The 17,877-nt window shown below is 40.8% G+C and overlaps 1 protein-coding gene across 1 annotated transcript; it reads right to left on the bottom strand.

Annotated features, from left to right (window-relative positions):
- Positions 1-1,107: 1,107 nt before the first annotated feature.
- LOC119691502 (collagen alpha-1(I) chain-like) lies at positions 1,108-1,479 on the bottom strand. The gene has a single exon (XM_038109116.2). It carries the CDS (start codon positions 1,477-1,479, stop codon positions 1,108-1,110), a length of 372 nt encoding a protein of 123 aa, XP_037965044.2.
- Positions 1,480-17,877: the final 16,398 nt, after the last annotated feature.

The following is a 17,877-nucleotide window of genomic DNA, read 5'->3' as shown; positions in this document are numbered from 1 at the left end:
CCCTCTAGTCCGAACTAAGCGCCCTCGCGTTCGGAGTAGCATGGTGACAGCCCTGGTCCTCCCCCTAAACTGTTCGTCGTCCTCGTGAACACTGACGGTGGGGTGGTCTGCGCAGGGGTTCTGCGCGCGCGGGGGTACTGCGCGCCGCGCGCTGGTAGAAGGGCACCGGGCGGGCCAGCCGAGCCTGACGAGGCGGGCGGCCGGGCTCCGTGTGCCGGTAGAAGGCACCGGGCGGGCCAGCTCTGCCTGACGAGGCGGGCGGCCGGGCTCCGTGTGCTCCCAGAAGGCACCGGGCGGGCCAGCTCTGCCTGACGAGGCGGGCGGCCGGGCTCCGTGTGCTGGTAGAAGGCACCGGGCGGGCCAGCTCTGCCTGACGAGGCGGGCGGCCGGGCTCCGTGTGCTGGTAGAAGGCACCGGGCGGGCCAGCTCTGCCTGACGAGGCGGGCGGCCGGGCTCCATGTGCTGGTAGAAGGCACCGGGCGCGCCAGCTCTGCCTGACGAGGCGGGCGGCCGGGCTCCGTGTGCTCCCAGAAGGCACCGGGCGGGCCAGCTCTGCCTGACGAGGCGGGCGGCCGGGCTCCGTGTGCTGGTAGGGGAGGCGGCGGGAGCGCGCGCCGCGGGCACGCTGGGCGCGCCGGGGCGGGTCATCACCGTCCTCTCCATGAAGACAGAGAGCTGCGCCGCCGTTACGCAGGCGAACGCGTCGAGTATAGCGGCGGAAGCGGCGGAATATGCGCGCCGCGGGGGCTGCACGCCGCTTACTCGTAGGGCGTGTCGTGCGTGGCGGGCGCGTCGTGCGTGGCAGGGGAGGCGGCGGGAGCGCGCGCCGCGGGCACACTGGGCGCGCCGGGGCGGGTCATCACCGTCCTCTCCATAAAGACGCGGTTGGTCTTGGCGGCCTTGGCGACGGTGTCCAGCAGCACGCAGGCGAACGCGTCGAGTGTAGCGGGGGGGCTGCGCGCCGCGTACTCGTATAGCGCGTCGTGCGTGGCGGGCGCATCAGGCGCGGCGGGGGAGGCGGCGGGAGCGCGCGCCGCGGGCACGCTGGGCGCGCCGGGGCGGGTCGTCACCTTCCTCTCGCCGGTGCAGCTGCGGTCGTCATCGTCGTCAAGGCCGCGCGCCGAGTGTCCTCGGTCCTCGGAAGACGCGCCGGGCTTTGCGGGGGGGCCGCACCGCAGGGGGCCCGCGCGCCGCGTGGTGCTCGTGCGCGTAGGGCGCGCCGGGCGAGGCGGGGCGGCTGCGCTCCGCGTGCTCATAGGACGCGTAGGGCGGGCCAGCCGGGCCAGGCGAGGCGGGGCGACCGCGCGCGGCGTCCTCGTAGGACGCGCCGGGCGTGGCGGGGCGGCCGGGCACCGCAGGGGGCCCGCACGCCGCGTGCTCCTCGTGCGCGTAGGGCGCGCCGGGCGCGGCATGGAGGCCGCTCGCCGCGGGAGGGCCACGCGCCGCATGCTCGGCGGGCGCGCCGCCGCCTGGGGGCATTACCGTGGTCTCGCCGGCGGTGCCGCTGCTTTCGTCTTCCTCGAGGTCACGACGCTTCGCTCTTCCCTTTTCGGCAGCATATTTTTTCTTCGCACACACTTACATTCACGCGTCTCCGCGAGTTGGGCGCCACTATGAGGTCACTATGCACAACTAGTAGGTAAATTAGGTAAGCGTGGTAGTCTTGCGTAAAATCAAATTTCCGAAGCGGCACAAGAGCGAGCGTGATCCAGCCGGGAAACGGTTTGGCGCCGACTGACTGCGCGGGCTTCGCTGGCCGGCCGGTGGCGCGAGCGCGGGGTGCGCGCGGGTGAAGGGGAGGACGCGGGACGCGGTCTGCGCAGTAGAGCTGCGCAGTAAAACGGCGCGGCGGCGTGGGACGCTAACCGTTTTCGGCGCGCGATTTGTTTTCGCGGGAAAACGGTTAGCAGTCTTGTTACAATAGTTTTTTTTTAATTCTTATAGGAATATAAGTGGCTATACTTATGTACTTGTATCTATATTATTGGTCATAATGTCTCTCTAAGTTTCTCTACTGTACATACTACATACACTTACTCAAGCCTGGCAGTTTGGTACCTACGTGAATTTTTTCCTGTACTTCCAAGATTAATTAGTGAAGATAGGAAAGTACCTATAAGGTGTTGGCTGAGACACATCATTCATGCGAGTTGTTATTCAAATTCGGTGCCATGTTTTAAAATGTTCGCTAATAAAGATTAAAAGTTAATTAAATGGCTGGCTTGTAGCTCAGTAGGTACGAAAAAGACTAGTTAACATGAAGATTGAAGTTATTAATTGGTAATCTACGAACCAAAGGAGCCATCACAGTACCTATATGGCCGGCGCGCCCGGGCAGTCAGCGACTAACGATATTCTGACTGGGGGAGTTAACCCTGTGATTTAGCATGGTGGGACACTCACTAACCTTAACAGTCCATCATGTAACCAAACCGAGGTCTTATGACCTAACCGAATGGTGAGAAACTGGGCCTTAGTAAGTCAATATCCTGCTCTACGGATCAGTTTCAAGCTTTTGCTAGATGAAAAAACGCAAAATTATCACACTTTTTGTAGGACAAGCAAACTCATTCCTAAAAACTAAAATGTATGTATCTACCTCCTCGATAAGTGGCAGTGATGTGTATATTTCAGGAAGATTTATTATATCGGTCCAAAACTGATAGTTTCGCTCGATTGTCCCGTCCAATCTCCGTCTAGACACAGTGGAGTAGACTAATAATAACAGAGTCCATTTTGTCCACTTCAGATTTATCTTCTCAGTGCTGACGCATATTTCAACCTCGTAGAATGAAGTACTCGACGAATTGGTAAGAAATTAATCGTGTAATCGATTGTGAAGGCAGCACGTCTTAATTTTAAAATGACATAAACTAAATTTAGAATGCTGCCTTCTGAATCGCACTCAATGTCAATATTACTTTTAATTATGTTTTCTTTTAATTGAACTGACCTTCATAGTTTCTTTGTCTATCTAAAGTTTTCGAATTGACTAAATAGCTGTTACAACTTACGACCCCAAATGAACATTCAAACGCACGAAGTAATACATAAATGTTATTTTGAATTGGTAAAAGTAATAGGGTAAACTACCCAATTATCGACACTTTAAGACGAGTCGTCTGCAAAACTGGCCATAAATACGCATAAAATATTAGTATTGTGGTATTTTTTTCCGTAGCGGTCTCAGGTGTATATTCATTTATAATATTTTTGACAAAACAATGACCCTATAGTCTTAGTTTTTTATTATCAGCTATAAATTTGAAAGAACCCCTATTTCCCAATTATTGACACGGGTTTTCCAATTTATGACACCTCCTGTACCAATTATTGACATGCTTGATATTAGGTAATAAAAACCGTTCTAAACAGGAATTAAACCTTTGGGAGGGTACCATGGGTCCGGTTCTCTATTTGGTATATCACGGTGATATATAGAAACACCATAAGTGTCACATACCATAAGTCATCAGCTAGTTGTCTGACATACCATATATACTGCATCTAATGCTAATGCTAGCAGACTAGTCCCACTGAGTTAGGCTGCTTCGTCTCATGATCTCCTGGGCATTTTTCAAAGGTTCCAGCTAGTGCGTCCTGCTGCTGATGCCATATGGTTCAGAAACGTGGTCACAGCTGGGCTAACAGGTCCACCGATATAAAGTCGTAATGTGGACTGAACTGGTGTAATCAATCCATCAGAGATCCAATGTGAGATGCCAATAGGCCAGCCACCCAAGATGAAAAACAGTTGGAGTAATCGAGTTCTCGAGTGGAGGTAACGAACAGGCAAGCGTGACATAGCATGCTTTTTGGCCGTCAGGACCGAGGCTGATCTTAGACCTGGTAAGTACTTGCTGGAAGAGAAAGGCCAAAGAAAAAGTGTGGTGTAGCTTTGTCGCATCTTTATTTTGATGAAGAATCATGAATATGCCTCTGATATCTCCAGTTTATGCTCGCAGAACTACACGTAGCATCCTTGAGGGTTGGCCTGTAGATAAACATGTTCAAGACTAAGGTAATGTCCAGTGTCCCAATCGAAACGAACGATACAGCTGGATATCATTAAATTTTGTGAATCTTAACACCTATCTTGATAATTGTTTACCCGCCGGGTCAGAATCCCAGTTTAAACAGATTACGAGGTGGATTCAGCTGAGTGGGAAGTGTGCAGGACACTTTTGGCCAGGCAAAATGATGACAGGTGGACGTAGAGCAGTTGGCAGGCCACCTGATAGTCAGACGACTTCATATAGGTTGCAGAAAGGCAGTGAGAAGTGAAGCAGAAAAAGTTTTTTTCTGCTTCACTTCTCACTGCCACTTTTATGGTAAGCTCCCATAAAAATATTTATCGTTTATGAGCGTAATTATTGACACTTTGCCTATATATAGACATGTCAATAATAGGGAAATAGATTACTGACACTATGTCGATAATTGGATTTCACTGAATTGACACTGTGTCATGAATTGGAAATTCGTGTGGGATAAATGATTAAATAGTGTCAACGTGATCATTATAGGATATACTACCGGAAAAAGCTAAAATATTAGAATGAAAACAAAAAACATTCCTTCCAATTGTTGACCCAATATGTCAATATTAGGAAAATATACCAAAAGTGCTACCTATAATTGACACCACCTAAATTCGAAGTTAAAACCGAAAATAAGTGGTTTTTGAGGTAAGAAATGGAAAAGGAATTTTGTTCCCTTTTCAGACCAAATAACAAATTTAACCATTTTTTTTAAGAAATACTAGCAAATTTATTCCTAAAGTAGCCACTGTCCTTTGCACAAAGCGATCCAAGATGGCGGAATTTAAAGAAGCAACGGAGAGGCACGAATTGTCTATGTTTTATTGGTCAGCCATTGCTGTAAAAATGACTGCCGAGTGTTACCATTACAGAATAACTATTACTGCTGCATTCAAAGATAAGTATAACTAAATAGAACGAAGCGTTGTCTTGTTTTCTTTAATTATTCCGCGCTGTGTCAATAAATGGAGGGGTGTCAACAATAGGGTAGTTTACCCTATCTAAAGTAATTGTAGCTAAATTTTAGTATAAAATAAACTAACCAACTACCAATAAAATACTATTACTACTACTCGCTATAATACCTAACTGGTAGTAATAGCGAGAGTATATAACACACATAAAAACTCATCAGCATATTTTTCTAGCAGCTAAGTAATAATTCTGCTAGTCTCAGTACCTAATAAATAACTAATAACCGAAGCTGATGTTGGAAAGACTTTTTTTTCTTGCAATTAGGCCGCTCAAGCAGGCTCTTCTCGAGGTTAATTAATATCTAGGCCGTGGGAGGGAAGATGGATGAGGGCGACACTCGAAACAAAGTCTCCGAGGACCAAGAATTAGGTGTGTGAAGTTAGCAGCCTAAAGTTAGCAGCCTTTGAATAGCCGACCAAATTAAGATGGTCACTTCAGTCATTGCATACATTATCAATTAAAACACGTAAAAAGCCCCAAAAAATTGGAATAACAATGCTAGGTATTCATATAAACACTATAATATGTTCTAAAATAAATAAATACTAAAAAATACGACGTTTACTTACCGACGCCCTTGTTGGTTAATGGATATTTTGTATGGGGGCACAAAGATGCCATAGACCTGCCAGCATCTCACCTAGTTTATTATGTGTGTTGACTCATTAGAAAACACTGACAGAAGTTTCATCAACATTGAAACGGTATAGCAGGTGTCCAGGAGCCATTTTCTGACAGATTTTGGGTGAAAAATTGACAATATTTCACGAATATTCAAGTTTTCAGGTAGAACTTGAAGGAATTCAGCTGCAAATGATAGTTCATATGAAAGGTATTATTTATACCTAGAAATAATTTTCAGCAATTTCAGATTAAATGACTTTTGGTGAATATTCAAGGGGAACATCAGAAAATAAAAGATAGCAGCCCAAGATTACCATTTTGTATCGGGGCACCAAGATGCCATAGACCTGCCAGCATCTCACCTGGTTTATAATGTGTGTTGACTCATTATAAAACACTGACAGAAGTTTCATCAACATTGAAACGGTATAGAAGGTGTCCAGGAGCCACTTTCTGACAGATTTTGGGTAAAAATTGACAATATTTCACGAATATTCAAGTTTGCAGGTGGAACCTGAAGGAATTCAGCTGCAAATGATAGTTCATATGAAAGGTATTATTAATACCTAGAAACGGATTTCAGCAATTTCAGATTAAATGACTTTTGGTGAATATTCAAGGGTAAGATCAGAAAATAAAAGTTAGCAGCCCAAGATTACCATTTTGTATGGGGGCACCAAGATGCTATAGACCTGCCAGCATCTCACCTGGTTTATTATGTGTGTTGACTCATTATAAAATACTGACAGAAGTTTCATCAACATTGAAACGGTATAGCAGGTGTCCAGGAGCCACTTTCTGACAGATTTTGGGTAAAAAATCACAATATTTCACGAATATTCAAGTTTGCAGGTGGAACCTGAAGGAAATCAGCTGCAAATGATAGTTCATATGAAAGATATTATTTAAACCTAGAAACGGTTTTCAGCAATTTCAGATTAATTGACTTTTGGTGAATATTCAAGGGGAACATCAGAAAATAAAAGTTAGCAGCCCAAGATTACCATTTTGTATGGGGGCACCAAGATGCCATAGAGCTGCCAGCATCTCACCTGGTTTATAATGTGTGTTGACTCATTATAAAACACTGACAGAAGTTTCATCAACATTGAAACGGTATAGCAGGTGTCCAGGAGCCACTTTCTGACAGATTTTGGGTAAAAATTGACAATATTTCACGAATATTCAAGTTTGCAGGTGAAACCTGAAGGAATTCAGCTGCAAATGATAGTTCATATGAAAGGTATAATTAATACCTAGAAACGGTTTTCAGCAATTTCAGATTAAATGACTTTTGGTGAATATTCAAGGGGAAGATCAGAAAATAAAAGTTAGCAGCCCAAGATTACCATTTTGTATGGGGGCACCAAGATGCCATAGACCTGCCAGCATCTCACCTGGTTCATAATGTGTGTTGACTCATTATAAAACACTGACAGAAGTTTCATCAACATTGAAACGGTATAGCAGGTGTCCAGGAGCCACTTTCTGACATATTTTGGGTAAAAAATCACAATATTTCACGAATAATCAAGTTTGCAGGTAAAACCTGAAGGAAATCAGCTGCAAATGATAGTTCATATGAAAGTAATTATTTATACCTAGAAACGATTTTCAGCAATTTCAGATTAAATGACTTTTGGTGAATATTCAAGGGGAACATCAGAAAATAAAAGTTAGCAGCCCAAGATTACCATTTTGTATGGGGGCACCAAGATGCCATAGACCTGCCAGCATCTCACCTGGTTTATAATGTGTGTTGACTCATTATAAAACACTGACAGAAGTTTCATCAACATTGAAACGGTATAGAAGGTGTCCAGGAGCCACTTTCTGACAGATTTTGGGTAAAAATTGACAATATTTCACGAATATTCAAGTTTGCAGGTGGAACCTGAAGGAATTCAGCTGCAAATGATAGTTCATATGAAAGGTATTATTTATACCTAGAAACGGTTTTCAGCAATTTCAGGTGTCCAGGAGCCACTTACTGACAGATTTTGGGTAAAAATTGACAATATTTCACGAATATTCAAGTTTGCAGGTGAAACCTGAAGGAATTCAGCTGCAAATGATAGTTCATATGAAAGGTATAATTAATACCTAGAAACGGTTTTCAGCAATTTCAGATTAAATGACTTTTGGTGAATATTCAAGGGGAAGATCAGAAAATAAAAGTTAGCAGCCCAAGATTACCATTTTGTATGGGGGCACGAAGATGCCATAGACCTGCCAGCATCTCACCTGGTTCATCATGTGTGTTGACTCATTATAAAACACTGACAGAAGTTTCATCAACATTGAAACGGTATAGAAGGTGTCCAGGAGCCACTTTCTGACAGATTTTGGGTAAAAATTGACAATATTTCACGAATATTCAAGTTTGCAGGTGGAACCTGAAGGAATTCAGCTGCAAATGATAGTTCATATGAAAGGTATTATTTATACCTAGAAACGGTTTTCAGCAATTTCAGATTAAATGACTTTCGGTGAATATTCAAGGGGAAGATCAGAAAATAAAACCGGCCAAGTGCGAGTCGGGCTCGCGCACAAAGGGTTCCGTAGCAGCAAATATAATATTACAGTTAAATCAACCTATCTCAAAAACTATAAGAGATACTTTGATCAAACCAAAAATCGTTGAAAGAGTTAATTAGCATGCATCACCTCTATTTTTTTTAGAATTTTATACCCCGTAGTTATAAAAATAGAGGGGGGGGGGACATACTTTTTACGACTTTGAGAGCTGATATCTCAAAAACCGTTCACTTTAAGAAAAATGTTTTTTAGAAAACTTTATATCATTTTAAAAGACCTTTCCATTGATACCCCACACGGGTATGTACATCGAAAAAAAAAATTTCATCCCTCAGTTACATGTATGGGGGGGCCCCACCCCCAATTCTTTTTTTTACTATTTAGTGTCATATTTTTGTAGCGGTTCATACAACACATATTCCCATCAAATTTCATCACTGTAGTACTTATAGTTTCCGAGTAAATCGGCTGTGACAGACGGACAGACGGACAGACGGACAGACGGACATGACGAAACTATAAGGGTTCCGTTTTTGCCATTTTGGCTACGGAACCCTAAAAAGTTAGCAGCCCAAGATTACCATTTTGTATGGGGGCACCAAGATGCCATAGACCTGCCAGAATCTCACCTAGTTTATAATGTGTATTGACTCATTATAAAACACTGACAGAAGTTTCATCAACATTGAAACGGTATAGAAGGTGTCCAGGAGCCACTTTCTGACAGATTTTGCGTAAAAATTGACAATATTTCACGAATATTCAAGTTTGCAGGTGGAACCTGAAGGAATTCAGCTGCAAATGATAGTTCATATGAAAGGTATTATTAATACCTAGAAACCGTTTTCAGCAATTTCAGAATAAATTACTTTTCATGCACTGGTAAGAAAACAAAAATTATACTCAAGATACATTGAATCGCAATAACATAATATGAGAGACAATAGCATTATTTTGCCAGGTGAACGTCTTGTCAATAAAAACTTTTGCAAGTCGGCTTACGATCAAAGGTAAAAAAATATTCTGTATACTAACGCACAAAAAAATAACCATAATCAATTCTTTAGGTTCGCAACAGGTAATAAGTTAGGACATTCTATTGTTGTGGTGTGATGAACTCTTTGTTTTAGGCAGGTAGGTAAATGGGTTCCCAACTATAAAATATCACTAGTCGGCATGCCATCAAAGGCTCACACCTGCGTCATGCGTCATGCGTATTGTATGGCGGAAAGACTAAGGCTGAAAAGATGACCTTTTGTGATACTGATAAGAGTATTGTTTTTTTTCTATAAGTACAGTTTTTTTGTCGTAAGTACAAAAAAACTGATGATAAGTAATGTCAGAAAGTGGCTCTTGGACACGTGCTATACCGTTTCAATGTTGATGAAACTTCTGTCAGTGTTTTGTTATGAGACAACACACATAATAAACCAGGTGAGATGCTGGCAGGTCTATGGCATCTTGGTGCCCCCATACAAAATGGTAATCTTGGGCTGCTAACTTTTATTTTCTGATCTTCCCCTTGAATATTCACCAAAAGTCATTTTATCTGAAATTGCTGAAAAATATTTCTAGGTATTAATAATACCTTTCATATGAACTATCATTTGCAGCTGATTTCCTTCAGGTTCCACCTGCAAACTTGAATATTCGTGAAATATTGACAATTTTCACCCAAAATCTGTCTGAAATCGGCTCCTGGACACCTGCTATACCGTTTCAATGTTGATGAAACTTCTGTCAGTGTTTTATTATGACTCAACACACATAATAAACCAGGTGAGATGCTGGCAGGTCTATGGCATCTTGGTGCCCCCATACAAAATGGTAATCTTGGGCTGCTAACTTTTATTTTCTGATGTTCCCCTTGAATATTCACCAAAAGTCATTTAATCTGAAATTGCTGAAAACCGTTTCTAGGTATAAATAATACCTTGCATATGAACTATCATTTGCAGCTGATTTCCTTCAGGTTCCACCTGCAAACTTGATTATTCGTGAAATATTGTGATTTTTTACCCAAAATCTGTCAGAAAGTGGCTCCTGGACACCTGCTATACCGTTTCAATGTTGATGAAACTTCTGTCAGTGTTTTATAATGAGTCAACACACATTATAAACCAGGTGAGATGCTGGCAGGTCTATGGCCTCTTGGTGCCCCCATACAAAATGTTAATCTTGGGCTGCTAACTTTTATTTTCTGATTTTCCCCTTGAATATTCACCAAATGTCATTTAATCTAAGATTGCTAAAAACCTTTTCTAGGTATTAATAATACCTTTCATATGAACTATCATTTGCACCAAATTTCCTTCAGGTTCCACCTGAAAACTTGATTATACGTGAAATATTGTGAATTTTTACCCAAAATCTGTCAGAAAGTGGCTCCTGGACACCTACTATACCGTTTCAATGTTGATGAAACTTCTGTCAGTGTTTTATAATGAGTCAACACACATAATAAATCAGGTGAGATGCTGGCAGGTCTATGGCATCTTGGTGTCCCCATACAAAATGGTAATCTTGGGCTGCTAACTTTTATTTTCTGATGTTCCCCTTGAATATTCACCAAAAGTCATTTAATCTGAAATTGCTGAAAAATATTTCTAGGTATTAATAATACCTTTCATATGAACAATACAATACAATACAATATAACTTTATTGAACAAAACACACAACATACATTAAATTACAAAAGGAGTAAGCACAATAGGCGGCCTTATCGCTAAAAGCGATCTCTTCCAGGCAACCTTTGGGTGAATGAGAGACTTATTGAGTAGAAGAGGAAGGTGTACACGTATTGCATTTAAATACTAGTGATATTTTTTATGTTTTAATAATAAATACTTAGATACATACATACAAATATAATAGATACTTATATACATACATACCATATACTTATATAAAGATTTATACGTAGGTAGGTACTATTAAATGATGGACAGATAATATTCCTTTATTTGTCTTTTGAAAGCAAAAGCTGATTTTGCACAACGGATTTCCAATGGCAGTGAGTTCCACAGCCGTATGGCGGTTACTGTGAAGGAGTTGCCATAAAACTCAGAGGTGTGCGTTGGAAGCTCCAACAAAAGCCTTTGTGAGGATCTCATCGGCCTGTTGTCTGCGTGAAGTTTAAAAACGAAGCGCTCTTTAAGGTACGCCGGTGTTGAGGGATTGAACAGCACAGAGTAGAGTAAGGAGAGAATATGAGCATTCCGGCGAAGGCGGATTGGGAGCCACTTGAGCTTAGTGCGGTATTCGGATATGTGATCAAATTTGCGTAAACCAAATATGAAACGTATGCAAAAGTTTTGAAGGCGCTCAAGCTTATTAAGTTGCTCCTCTGTGATATCTGAATAGCAGGCGTCAGCGTAGTCGAGGATCGGAAGTAGAAGAGTTTGTGCAAGCGAGATTTTGGTAGCGGTAGGCAGAAAATTACGCAGTCTTCTCAAACTGGCGGATGATGCGAAAATTTTCCGACTGACTTCACCGATCTGTGGCGCCCAAGTCAGATTACTGTCGATAAAGATGCCTAGATTCTTGACCTTGTCAGCAAAAGGAATCGTAACGCCATCGAAAGCAATGAGGGGTAGCTGAAGCCAGTCTATTTTAGATTTCAGCCTCGAACTGCCAACCAGTACGACTTGGGTCTTCGTAGGGTTGACCTTAAGACCATGGCACTTGCTCCAGTCAGAGATATTGTTGAGGTCACAGTTCATCCTAGATATTGCATTGTGCAGTTCTTGTGGAGGTGATTGACAATATATTTGAAGGTCATCGGCATACAAGTGGTAGGAACATGAAATGCTTTGGGATATGCCGTTAATGAATAGGGCGAAAAGAAGTGGAGATAAGACGCCACCTTGCGGGACTCCGGCATTGGTGCTACACCACGCTGAGAAGGAGTCTTCAATGCGTATCCTCTGCCGTCGGCCACGCAAGTAACTGTGAAACCAGCCAATAGCTCCTGGAGATATGTTAAGTGAACTCAGTATTCCTAGCAATATGTCGAAGTCAACGGTGTTGAAGGCGTTACTGAAATCGAGTAGTGTCAACACAGTAAGTTCACCTTTTTCCATACCCCAACGGATGTCGTCTGTTATTTTAATTAACGCTGTGACCGTGCTATGGCCTGAACGGAAGCCGGACTGAAAAGGATTAAGGACATTGTTTTGAGAAAGGAAGGAATTTAATTGGTGATGCACCAATCGTTCAAACACCTTGGAGAGGAAGCTTAAAATAGAGATGGGACGATAATCTGAGAATGAGGAGGGGTTGGATTTTTTAGGAATGGGAGTAATTTGTGCATCTTTCCATATTACGGGGAAAGATTCTGCATTAATTGAAAAATTAAAGATGTGGGTTATTATTGGGACGACGACATCAATAATGGGGATGATCATGTTTCGACTAACACCATCGCTTCCAACTGCATTCGATGTAATGGAAACTAAGTTCTTCTTAACATCACATTCACTAAATTGGCTAAAAGTAAAAGGGAGGTAGTTAGGAGTTGGCAATGATGAGAGACGAGAAAGTGTATCAGATTTACTAGATCCACTGAGAAATGAACTATCATTTGCAGCTGATTTCCTTCAGGTTCCACCTGCAAACTTGAATATTCGTGAAATATTGACAATTTTTACCCAAAATCTGTCAGAAATCGGCTCCTGGACACCTGCTATACCGTTTCAATGTTGATGAAACTTCTGTCAGTGTTTTATTATGACTCAACACACATAATAAACCAGGTGAGATGCTGGCAGGTCTAAGGCATCTTGGTGCCCCCATACAAAATGTTAATCTTGGGCTGCTAACTTTTATTTTCTGATTTTCCCCTTGAATATTCACCAAATGTCATTTAATCTAAAATTGCTGAAAACCGTTTCTAGGTATTAATAATACCTTTCATATGATCTATCATTTGCACCAAATTTCCTTCAGGTTCCACCTGAAAACTTGATTATACGTGAAATATTGTGAATTTTTACCCAAAATCTGTCAGAAAGTGGCTCCTGGACACCTACTATACCGTTTCAATGTTGATGAAACTTCTGTCAGTGTTTTATAATGAGTCAACACACATAATAAACCAGATGAGATGCTGGCAGGTCTATGGCATCTTGGTGTCCCCATACAAAATGGTAATCTTGGGCTGCTAACTTTTATTTTCTGATGTTCCCCTTGAATATTCACCAAAAGTCATTTAATCTGAAATTTCTGAAAAGCATTTCTAGGTATTAATAATATTTTTCATATAAATTCTCATTTGCAGCTGAATTCCTTCAGGTTCCACCTGCAAACTTGAATATTCGTGAAATATTGTAAATTTTTCACCCAAAATCTGTCAGAAAGTGGCTCCTGGACACCTGCTATACCGTTTCAATGTTGATGAAACTTCTGTCAGTGTTTTATTATGACTCAACACACATAATAAACCAGGTGAGATGCTGGCAGGTCTAAGGCATCTTGGTGCCCCCATACAAAATGTTAATCTTGGGCTGCTAACTTTTATTTTCTGATTTTCCCCTTGAATATTCACCAAATGTCATTTAATCTAAAATTGCTGAAAACCGTTTCTAGGTATTAATAATACCTTTCATATGATCTATCATTTGCACCAAATTTCCTTCAGGTTCCACCTGAAAACTTGATTATACGTGAAATATTGTGAATTTTTACCCAAAATCTGTCAGAAAGTGGCTCCTGGACACCTACTATACCGTTTCAATGTTGATGAAACTTCTGTCAGTGTTTTATAATGAGTCAACACACATAATAAACCAGATGAGATGCTGGCAGGTCTATGGCATCTTGGTGTCCCCATACAAAATGGTAATCTTGGGCTGCTAACTTTTATTTTCTGATGTTCCCCTTGAATATTCACCAAAAGTCATTTAATCTGAAATTTCTGAAAAGCATTTCTAGGTATTAATAATATTTTTCATATAAATTCTCATTTGCAGCTGAATTCCTTCAGGTTCCACCTGCAAACTTGAATATTCGTGAAATATTGTAAATTTTTCACCCAAAATCTGTCAGAAAGTGGCTCCTGGACACCTGCTATACCGTTTCAATGTTGATGAAACTTCTGTCAGTGTTTTCTAATGAGTCAACAAACATAATAAACCAGGTGAGATGCTGGCAGGTCTATAGCATCTTTGTGCCCCCATACAAAATATCCATAAACCAACAAGGGCATCAGTAAGTAAACGTCGTATTTTTTAGTATTTATTTTTTTAGAACATATTATAGTGTTTATATGAATACCTAGCATTGTTATTCCAATGTTTTTGGGGCTTTTTACGTGTTTTAATTGATAATGTATGCAATGACTGAATTGAACATCTTAATTTGGTCGGCTATTCAAAGGCTGCTAACTTTAGGCTGCTAACTTCACGCAGGTCCAAGAATTCATCATCGCTGTGACAGCTGGATGACATATTAGGCTGCTGAAATAAAGGGTTAGAATCGGTGGGTTTGGTGTTCTGCGGTATACGGTTATTATTATTATTATTATTATTAATTATTTATTGCATATAAAACAAATAAGTTCAAAGGTTAACTTAATGCTAGTAGCATTTTCTACCAGTTAACCTTTGGTGATGTCGAGAAAGTGATTGGTAGTGCGATTGCGATAGGCTGAAAGAATAGATGTTTATTCTAAATCGGGATTCGGGACATAGAGATAGTCACTATAAAAACTGCAAATCCCAGCGGCAGCGTTCAATGTCGATGTGTCATGGTCGGATTACCAATATGTTTGATACTTTCAAACATTCAACTGTTTAAAAATGTGTGTGTTTTTTTTTATTAACCCTACTAACCCTGTTGTAGCTATAAAAGTTATACGTATAGTGAAAATAGATTCTCACATAGGTACCTACCTTTTTTAAATATAATATATTATACTATATTTATGTGTTTTTGGATAGTCAGCTTACTATAAAATTTTGAAAGCTGCCACGCTATTGGTAGATCGGTTGGAATTCAAGCATTTTCTGATGTACTTATTCTGTAAGTAATCGTTAAAAAGGTTAAAAGCGGGTCTTTCTTTTTACAGCTGATTCACGGGATTCAGAAAACAGCAAAATATTTCCAAATAACGGGAAAATCTTTCAAAAACCATAAGGAAAATTATACAGTGTCGGTACCTCTATAGTCCATAAATACATAATACCTATATAATACACTCATATTCCAAACTGTACAAAGATAGAAAATCAATCGTCGGTATTACAGTGACTTGTATTTATTCCTGAATGGACCACGGTACGAAACATCCTGTCCGCTTTACAGAATGAATTCAAAAGGTTTGGGATCTCCGTATGTTTGCTCATGGACCATTTAACTCGGGTCCGACTCTGTCGGCCAAATGTATTAGTTATTTAGATTGAATGGAATACGCAGTGGCGACGGTCATACTTAACTACAAGTATATTCTAGAGCAGTTGATGAACTGTTTTACTTCGTATACTTACTAGGATGTTTGTACTGAGATATGCGTGTTCCTGGGCAGAACATAATAATAAGCGTTGTTTTATCAAAATCGGATGTGTCATATTATACATATAGGCCCCCACTGAGTCTGGTAAAATTGATTCCGGAAAAGGCTCACACAGGCAACACCTATCAAGTAATAAATGTACTTACTCAACCATACTGATAAATATAATAAGCATTTTACTACAAAATACGAAACAGGAAATAATTATATGTTAGTAGGTACTGCAGTTAACCACAACTCGTATTAATTATGTTAAAATTGTCTTTTCCATTCAAACGTTGTCTGGTAGAGATTGATTTAAGCAATTTATAATTAGGTACTTATTTATTTATTTTTCAACCAACATCGATCAAAGTGTTAGTAATACATGTACAATAAAGCCGCCTCTTTTTGATTTAGCAAAAAATACTTTCATGGTGCAAAATAAAGAGTATTACATATATTCTAAAATCTGCCATTTTGTGGGTAGGTACCAAAAACGAAACAAGTTGAAAATGAAGATGTACCAAAACCAACATCTAAGGTGTGTTTGAGAATGTACAAGGGTACAGAGATAGTGGATAGAACACGAAACTCATCGATCAGTAAGAGGGACGGTGACCCTTCCACGAAATACGAGCATTGCGAAGCTAATCATTTAAAACGCCACTATAGCTAGTGCTTGTGAGCTTCACTTCTAAGATTTTCCGTGGCAATGCCCTGAGAAAATATTGTAGAGATACGAAAAAACTACAGTTATGTCTATGACTAGAATAAATTGGTACTTACTTAAGTTTAGTTGGCCCATTTTCGTATACTTAATACGCGTATCTTAAGAGCTAAAGTTGAACTTTACTATTTCCCTACGTTGCGTCCACTGTACCTAAACTTGATTGCTATGTCCTGAAAAAACTGTACCACGCCTTTATTACAGTTTAGAAGCCATTGACTTTCACCGCTTCATGCATATTCTAAATTGAATGCTCGGCCTGACTTGCTCGTTTTTAGGGTTCCGTAAACAATACGTCAACAGGGGTTTGCAGTATTAAGACGAGAGTATACCTTCGCGATTCTAGCGAAATAGGTATTTAGGAAAAAAATTTCTATCGCTTGTACTCTCATGCCCCGGGCACGGGTGCGATAGAGATGCAATACAGCTCGCGACAAATAATAGGTACTTTTCTTGATGAAATTCTGGTTTCGGGAGAAAACGATTTACACTAACTAAATATCAACCAATCTCTTTGATTTTGATGTTGACATGATGTTGGCGATTGATCGCTTCAGCATAATATATTCTAGGTTTATAGCTTTCGCTTTTTTTATATACATTGTTATTGTACAACAAACGCTTTGATTCAACAAAGCTTTTATCACAAAAATTACGTTATTTGAGGTGCCTATAAGTTTGAAACTATAGACAATTTTGAAAAAAAAAAGCTATAAACCTAGTTATTTCTTGTGTCAATAACATGTCAAAAAATCATGGAGATTGGACAATATTTTGTAGTAGTAAAACGTTTTCTCTTTTTGTATGGACGAGCAAGTGGTATACTTCCCCCTCTTAAAGCTTTCTAGGAGCTGTTTAGCAAATGTGTTACGGTGACTAAACTCATCACAATTTTGTTATCATTACTATGGAGAAGCTTTTTTTCAAGTATTTACAAAACTTGCTCCGAGTGACCCTCTGAGACACAACCTTTCGGCTGTGGTGATGTGTGGTGTGGTGTAGTGGTGCCTGTTTTACATCCATAATTAATCACCGTAACGATAAAAAATGACAAAAAAATGCTCTATTATTTCAAGAAAAAAAAATTGTCTCTATGAAAAGACAAAACGATGAAGTTTAATGCTATCCCTCTATGTCCTAGACAGTCTGGCACCTCTACGAGTGTAAAACTACCGGCAGATTGGTTGGACTCGTTTAAACCAGACGTTTTCAGTGAAGAAACCTTATTTTACACAACTTTTCACCTTCAGAGCGTCTTACGAAAAACCCCATTCAGTTGAATTTTACTGAAAGTTCAGACACTGCTGCCATTTCAGGATTTCCCCTGTAAATGGGATTTACAGTGTTAGAATGAACTTCAAATTAAATTCCGACATTCTACAATCTCTGGCTTCCTTGCTGTATTCTGGCTTAGCGGACGGTGTTGACGGCAATTCTAACACAGGCACTGTGTGTGTTTTTATACTACGAGATATATCT

The sequence above is a fragment of the Plutella xylostella genome, chromosome 8 (genome assembly GCF_932276165.1).
Source record: "Plutella xylostella chromosome 8, ilPluXylo3.1, whole genome shotgun sequence".
In the NCBI taxonomy this organism is placed as follows: Eukaryota; Metazoa; Arthropoda; class Insecta; order Lepidoptera; family Plutellidae; genus Plutella; species Plutella xylostella.
The sequence above is the reverse complement of the archived record's forward strand: the minus strand, read 5'-3'. Positions and strand labels throughout refer to the sequence as shown.